At 41.7% G+C, this 8,779-nt stretch overlaps 1 protein-coding gene across 1 annotated transcript in view; it reads left to right on the top strand.

The window, feature by feature from the left end:
* LOC112073627 (uncharacterized) overlaps window positions 1–7,885 on the top strand; it is a 17,710-nt gene extending 9,825 nt beyond the window's left edge. Inside the window, exons 5-6 of the mRNA XM_070440224.1 lie at window positions 7,202–7,452; window positions 7,748–7,885. Coding sequence (XP_070296325.1) covers window positions 7,202–7,452; window positions 7,748–7,885 — 389 coding nt within the window. The remainder of the gene's footprint in view (window positions 1–7,201; window positions 7,453–7,747) is intronic.
* The last annotated feature ends 894 nt before the right edge of the window (window positions 7,886–8,779 follow it).

The raw sequence follows: 8,779 nt of genomic DNA, 5'->3' as shown, positions 1-8,779 counted from the left end.
CACTTTAATGATTACCATGTAGCACACGAGGTTGGTGGCACCTTTATTGGGGAGGACAGGCTTGTGGTAATGGCTGAGTGAATTAGGTGAAGTGTATCAAATACATCAAACACATGTTTTCCAGGTGTTTGATTGCCATTCCATTGCTCCCTTTTGGCATTATTATGAGCCGCCTCCCCTCAGCAGCCTCCACTGCCGTGTACTGTATATAATACATTTCTGTATAGAATTTGATTAAATATGATACACAACATGTATTAACTTTTTATTTACAAGATAAAACATTTTTGCTTCATGAATTAAGTGTAACTTTGTTTGAATGTATTCATGAAAATGGTGTTCAGACTACTATTCTGTGTCTATGTTCAGGCCACCCGCTGTCCAGATGAGATCCTGAAAATGGCAGAAATATGCAGAGAAGAAGAAGGAAAAGAGGAAGAGATGATGAAGAAAAAATACAACAGAGAAGCGTGTATGTAGTCAGTCCAAAGGGTTGTGATAGTGCTACTGAAGTATCACCAGTTTATAACTTTTAATGTTATGATATGCTCCTCCACTGCCTGAAGAAGATTCGAGAATGAGGGTCACACTGACAATGACATACCTTACACTTTCTCTGTGCAGATTCTCCTCTCCTGGAATACAGTGATCAACCTTGCCAAAACAGAAAGGATCATCCATCCCTTGCCACGCTCTCACAGTTGGCCTTTTTCTAGTGAGGGAACAACGGAAGAGGAAGCGAGGACAGTGTCCGATGACTTCTGTCTGACAGCTTACCTGATGCCATGGAGAATTAAACTTTACAGAGATTAGAAGAGTCAACCAAGGCCTGTGTAGTACTGACCCTCCCACGGTAAGACCTTTGCTGAAAGAAAGCAAGAAATACCAGTTTATATGTTTATATTCACTACTGTTCAAACTATAACACATTTTATTGTCTTTACATTGTAGACGGTACCCAATCACTTTGAACCTGAAATCTATAGTCATGAGGGCAAGGGAGCATACCGGTAATGTTTTTTCCTCAATAATAGTTTCTAAGGACAATGCCTCATTTAAAAAAATCTAATACAGGAAATGATAATTAAAATGTCATTCTTCACCATTGTTTCCTCTAGGTTCCAGTGCCCCAGTGCAGGTCTGTTCCAGTGCAGTATAACAGGCCTGGTGTTTAGGATGGAGGGAGAGGAGAGGTGCTCTATAGGACAGTCCACTGGGACAGGAGGCTTCTATCCAGAGTGGCAAGAGACCTGCAGACCCCTGTTCAACATCGACTGCCCTCAGAAGTCTGTCTATCAACTATACCTCCCACACTGTCAGATTCATTCTTGTGAGTAATCATTTCAAGCAATGTTCATTAATGAAAGATGTTGTAGCTCAGACACACAGGTAGAATTGTCAAACGTTGGCCTGCCAACAGCACTTAGCACCTACGAACAGTCAATCTCTTTTGTGTTCACATAGCAAAGACCTTGAAGTTGTTAGCACTCGGCGTTAAAATACTCCAAACCAGGTGGCAGTAGTATTGTTTGGCAATGCATGTTGGTGTGTGTTGCTTAGTTTATGGTCTAGATTACACTCGCTCCCCTTTTGTAGGACCGCGGATCAATTCCCCCCTTATATATATTATATATATATATAATATATATATATATATATATATATATATATATATATATATATTATAGTTGAATCGGAAGTTTACATACACCTTAGCCAAATACATTTAAACTCAGTTTCACAATTCCTGACATTTAATCCTAGTAAAAAATCACTGTCAGTTAGGATCACCACTTTATTTTAAGAATGTGAAAAATAGTAGAGAGAATGATTTATTTCAGCAGGATTGAGGTCAGGGCTTTGTGATGGCCACTCCAATACCTTGACTTTGTTGTCCTTAAGCCATTTTGCCACAACTTTGGAAGTATGCTTGGGGTCATTGTCCATTTGGAGGACCCATTTGCAACCAAGCTTTCACTTCCTGACTGATGTCTTGAGATGTTGCTTCAATATATCCACATCATTTTCCTCCTGATGATGCCATCTATTTTGGGAAGTGCACCAGTCCTTCCTGCAGCTGTCCTTCCTGCACCCCCACAACATGATGCTGCCACCCTCGTGCTTCACGGTTGGGATGGTGTTCTTCGGCTTGCAAGCCTCCCCCTTTTTCCTCCAAAACATAACTATGGTCATTATGGCCAAACGGTTCTATTTTTGTTTCATCAGACCAGAGGACAAAAAGTGATCTTTGTCCCCATGTGCAGTTGCAAACTGTAGTCTGGCTTTTTATGGCAGTTTTGAGCAATGTCTTCTTCCTTGCTGAGCGACCTTTCAGGTTATGTCGATATAGGACTTGTTTTACTGTGGATGGCCTGGAGATAGAAGCTGTTTTTCAGTCTCTCGGTCCCAGCTTTGATGCACTGTACTGACCTTGCCTTCTGGACGATAGCGGAGTGAACAGGCCGTGGCTCGGGTAGCTGAGGTCCTTGATGATCTTCTTGGCCTTCCTTTGACACCGGGCACTGTAGAGTTCCTGGCAGTGTGCCTTGTCTGTGATGTGCATACGTTGTCAGTAATGTTATCATTGTGGAACTTAAAGCTTTTTACCCTCTCCTCTGCGGCCCAGTCGATGTGGGCCTGCTCCCTTTGCTGTCTCCTGAAGTCCACGATCAGCTCCTTCATTTTGTTGATGTTGAGGGAGAGGTTATTTTCCTGGCACCACTCCGCTTGGCCCTCATCCTCCCAGGCCACAGCTTAGTTTATGGTGTTGAACTAGGTGAACAGCACTCTTATATAGGTATTTCTCTTGTTCAGATGGGATAGGACAGTGTGATGGCGATGTGCGCATTGCGTCACTGTGAATCTGTTGGGGTGTTATGCAATTTGTAGTGGGTCAAGGTGTCAAACTCATTCCACAGAGTGTCTGCAGGTTTTTTTCCTTTCAATGAAGACCTAGACAACCAGGTGAGGGAGAGTTCCTTACTAATTAGTGACCTTTATTCATCAATCAAGTAGAAGGGAGGAGCAAAAACCTGCAGACACTTGGCCCTCCGTGGAATGACTTTGACACATGTGGTCTAGGGTATCGGGTAAGGTGGAGGTGATATGATCCTTAACTAGCCTCTCAAAGAACTTCTATCGCGCTACGGGGCGATAGTCACTTAGTTCCGTTACCTTTGCTTTCTTGGGTACAGGAACAAATGATGGACATCTTGAATCTTACGCTGCTGCTACTCTCTGTTTATTATCTATGCATAGTCACTTTACCTCTACCTACATGTACATATTACTCCCAATTACCTTGACTAACCGGTGCCCCCGCACCTTGACTCTGTACCGGTACCACCTGTATATAGCCTCCACATTGACTCTGTACCGGTACCCCCTGTATATAGCCTCCACATTGACTCTGTACCAGTACCCCCTGTATATAGCCTCACATTGACTCTGTACCAGTACCCCTGTATATAGCCTCCACATTAACTCTGTACCGGTACCCCTGTATATAGCCTCCACATTGTACCAGTACCCTCTGTATATAGCCTCCACATTGACTCTGTACCGGTACCCCCTGTATATAGCCTCCACATTGACTCTGTACCGGTACCCCTGTATATAGCCTCCACGTGACTCTGTACCGGTACCCCCTGATATAGCCTCCACATTGACTCTGTACCGGTACCCCCTGTATATAGCCTCCACATTGACTCTGTACCGGTACCCTCTGTATATAGCCTCACATTGACTCTGTACCGGTACCCTCTGTATATAGCCTCCACATTGACTCTGTACCGGTACCCCCTGTATATAGCCTCCACATTGACTCTGTACCGGTACCCCCTGTATATAGCCTCCACATTGACTCTGTACCGGTACCCCTGTATATAGCCTCCACATTGACTCTGTACCGGTACCCTCTGTATAGCCTCCACATTGACTCTGTACCGGTACCCCCTGTATATAGCCTCCACATTGACTCTGTACTGGTACCCCCTGTATATAGCTTCCACATTGACTCTGTACCGGTACCCCCTGTATATAACCTCCACATTGACTCTGTACCGATACCTCCTGTATTTAGCCTCGCTATTGTTATTTTATGTGCTGTGCTGCTCTTTAATTATTTATTTATTTTTACAATTTTGACTTATCTTTTTTTGACTTAACACTTATGTTTCTTAATCCAGCCACCGTGTCAGATTTCAAAAAGGCTTCACGGCGAAAGAAAACCATGTGATAATCTGAGGACAGCGCCCAGCATACCAACACATGAAAATCAGAATTCAACCCATAGGCGTGACACAAAAGTCAGAAATAATGATATAATTCATGCCTTACCTTTGAAGAAATCCTTCTGTTGGCACTCCAATATGTCCCATAAACATCACACATGGTCCTTTTGTTCGATTAATTCCATCGTTATATCTCCAWAATGTCCATTTATTTGTTAAGTTACCTGTAATCTTGATCCAAACATTTCAAACAACTTTCCTAATAAAACTTTAGGATTTTTAAACGTAAATAATTGATCAAATTTAAGACGGACTATACCGTGTTCAATAGAGGATAAAATGAAAGTGGAGCGAGTTTCAGGTCACGCGCACCAAACCAAACAATCCACCTGTCTTGAGCCTCAGAAAGGAAATGGCTACTTCTTCATCACTCAAAGGAAAAACATCAACCAATTTCTAAAGACTGTTGACATCTAGTGGAAGCCGTAGGAACTGCAAGCATATTTCTATTAAAACGGGCTTGCCATAGAAACCTAATAGAAAACAGATTGAAAATTCCCTGGATGGATTGTACTCAGGGTTTTGCCAGCCAAATCAGTTCTGTTATACTCACAGACATTATTCAAACAGTTTTAGAAACTTTAGAGTGTTTAGTGTTTTCTATCCAAATCTACCAATTATATGCATATGCTAGCTTCTGGGCCTGAGTAGCAGGCAGTTTACTTTGGGCACATTTTCATCCGGACGTAAAAATAGTGCCCCCAATCCTAAATAAGTTTTAAACTGCATTGTAGGTTAAGGGCTTGTAAGTAAGCATTTCACTGTAAGGTTTACACCTGTTGTATTTGGCGCATGTGACAAATACAATTTGATTTGACAACAGACTGTGATAGGGAGGGATTTTAATACGTCCATCAACACTCCAGCCAGCTGGTCTACTGACATTTTGCCTGTTTCATTGCCTTACGGAGCTGGACTGTTTGTACTCGTCCATGTTCCCAGGCACCTTGCCTTGGTTAAATGCTGTGTTTTGCGCTTTTAATTTCACCTTTATTTAACCAGGTAGGCTAGTTGAGAACAAGTTCTCATTTACAACTGCGACCTGGCCAAGATAAAGCACAGCAGTTCGACACATACAACAACACAGAGTTACACATGGAGTAAACAAACATACAGTCAATAATACAGTAGAAAAAGTCTATGTAGAGTGTGTGCAAATGAGGTAAGATAAGGGAGGTAAGGCAATAAATAGGGCCTGGTGGTGAAGTAATTACAATATAGCAGTTAAACACTGGAATGGTAGATGTGCAGAAGATGAATGTGCAAGTAGAGATACTGGGGTGCANTAGATGTGCAGAAGATGAATGTGCAAGTAGAGATACTGGGGTGCAAAGGAGCAAGATGAATAAATAAATACAGTATGGGGATGAGGTAGTTGGATGGGCTGTATACAGATGGGCTATGTACTGTAAGGTTTACACCTGTTGTATTCGGCGCATATGACAACAGACTGGGATAGGGAGGGATTTGAATATGTCCGTCAATACTCCAGCCAGCTGGTCTGCACATGCTCTGAGTAATGCTGCTATCTATCCACAGTTCTGCCATCTGTCCAAGTTCTGATCGCCACAGTGGGAACAACATATTCTATGCACTTCRTGATAAACTCAGTCACCAAGCAGTGTATATGTCAATGTTATTCTTAGAGGCAACCTGGAACATATCCCTGTTACATTCCCCAGCAAGAAAACCCAAATWATGTCGCTCAAACAGAAGGGGGAACTAACAAAGAGTCACTGACAACAACCAAAACAAAACAGCTGGGGTTCTAGGAGGGGTTCTGAAAGACACTCATGGGGGAGTCCACTGAAAGTTGACTGATAACAGCAACTGGAACCTAAAAGACACCCACCATTAGCACCCACTAAATTTGCCCAAGAAGAGGCGAACAAAAGAAAAACCCACATCAAACTTAAAGACACGAAGCAAACCAAAAAGTGGATTAAAATGAAAACAGGAAAGAGCAGATAAAAGATTGTTTGTCTAGAAATCAAAATAGGCATCGCCAACTAAATGTGTTAACCCTCCACAACTAGAGCACTGGGCCAGCCATTCTTAAATAGCACCTGGGCCAACACAGGTGAAACCCCTTCACACTAACGAGATGGCAACCAGCACAGGTGTAACACATACTGACTAACAAGGTGACACAAATCGGTGCGCCCTATGTGCTAACGTGCTAAAAGTCCAACCTCAAAACCTAAATGGAAAAACCAAAACCTAAAACAATCTTGAAGCATAGATTRCGATTGGTCACACCAACGTTGAACAATCCTTACTACGTGTTTAAGTTTCTGCCTATAAGGAAGGGAGGAGCAGAATGGAGGCGTGATCTTATTTGCCGTAGGGGGAGCCGGGGAAGGCCCTGACACTGACAGTCACTCAATTAGCGCATGTAAGCTAAAATCTTTTTGATTTGTAAGTTAGTCTAGCCAGCTATCTAAACTTGATCGAATTACTGACCGGGGCGCCCCCATTGATTTTGTTAGTCACTCTCACTCAAACTGCAAACATTTCTCTCCACATCATGGACAAATGTGTAGAATTGCAGCAAACTTGCTTTAATAGTAAAACATTTTCTCTATCCCCATTGCAAAATGTGTAGAATTGTAGCAAACTTGCTTTAAAACTACAACATTTTCTCTACGCCCCATTGCAAATTGTGTAGAATTGCAAATMAACTCTACAGCTTCTACCGGGTCGGCATGCTGAAGCTGCTGGTTTTGTTCTAGCGAGAGAAGGAACGGCCTCCCACTGTGATAAGTACCTACCGGCAATAAGATTTTCTGTGTGTTTCATGCTTTAGACTTCGCTAAACAAGATTACTCTGATCATTTGTTGCAATACCTTGTTTGTCATTGTAGTAGTAACCTATATCAGAGAAAGCTCAGAATGTTATCTTTCTTCAGGTGGTGGATGTGACTTCCTGTCTGTAGCCCATGTGACTGATGATGACATCATTGAGTTTCTCCCTCCCCATGAGATAACAGACACACATGTCATAATAAGCATCACTGGATTCTCTGCTTATGGTGATGTCACAGATGAGGATGCTCRCATCTCCCCCATACTTGCACATGTGTTGTTATTCTACCAACCACTTGGCAAGAGGTCCATCCTGAATGTGTTGTTGCTTCCCAGTAATGTTGTGAGAAAAGAGGTGAGCTGGAACCCTACAACCCTAAAAAAAACACTTCTATCTGACTGGAATTCAATCAAATACACAATGGGGAATGTAATACTGTTTTAGCATAACGGCAAGAAAAATGAGGAGAGTTGCAGCGACATGTTTGACTGAAATACATATTTTCACTTATTTAGTAGTTTGTTCCATTTTTTATTCTTGAGTTTCAGATATTGTTTTAACTTACATTCCCTGCAATCATTTAAATAATCAAGTGCATTTTTATTCCTATTGACGCACAATTTAACTGTATATTTTTGGTCCTTTTAAGGTGCGGGAGTTGATTGAAAGGGATGGAATAAGAGAAATTCTAACAACTTCTCTGTGTACACTTACCCCAAAGCAAGAATACACCCTCTCCACTAACCCTGCAGATGCACATCCAATACAAAATATAGAAGACTTGTAACAGTTATTTGGCAACATTTCGTCAGGGACCACCATCTCTGTTAAGTGTGTGTTTGTGCACAAACTCAATTCAACCTTGAACTCCTTCAAAAACATTTATTTTACTTTGTCAATTAGTCAAATATATAAAACGTAATGCACTGTGTTTGTAACAGATTTTCGTTTTGGGGACAATAAACATTTTTGAGATCAGATATTTAAACAATGAGAAAATGTGCAGAATATCAGGCCAGTTTCACCCTTGATCCACCGTTCCCACTACCTACGACTGGACGTCCTCTCTCACTACCATATTTGGTGGTGAGAACATTCTAAACGGATGCTTCAGCTTCATATCCCCTGTGACATGTCTGGGTTTCCCTTCTGTTGTATTCCCACAATATTTCATTAGTTTGTGGGAGCATTGTGTGGACATGACAAGATATGTTACCAAAACACAAAGACTGTCCAGTTAAAAACATTTGCCTGATTTTGCAAGAACGTTCCAGAACATATTTTTTTTACGTTCTTAAAAATTCAATAAAACATTTCTTTAGGTTCTGGGAACATATGACGCTTCCCAAAACACTATCTGTCCACAACTCTGATCCGAATTGTGCAAACCGGTGGCGGTCGGTTCCGTTTAAGATGAGGGAGAGCGAAACGTTTTGCAACAGAAACAGCAGAATGATCACCGGCCACACAGTTCACTTTCATATTCAAGAGCCATACAAACAGCATCATTGCATCTATGCGCTCATGTCACTCTTTCTTTCAGATCAACATTACAGTTATTTGCCTTCGATTGTGGAACTTCAGTAAACAACATCCGCTGCAAAAAAAACAGAAAAAAAACACCAAAAAAAAAAAAACTCTCCAACTAGCAAACCTCATACCATAACGGCTATACAAGCAA

The sequence above is a fragment of the Salvelinus sp. IW2-2015 genome, unplaced genomic scaffold, assembly GCF_002910315.2.
Source record: "Salvelinus sp. IW2-2015 unplaced genomic scaffold, ASM291031v2 Un_scaffold2323, whole genome shotgun sequence".
Lineage (NCBI taxonomy): Eukaryota > Metazoa > Chordata > Actinopteri > Salmoniformes > Salmonidae > Salvelinus > Salvelinus sp. IW2-2015.
The sequence above is the reverse complement of the archived record's forward strand: the minus strand, read 5'-3'. Positions and strand labels throughout refer to the sequence as shown.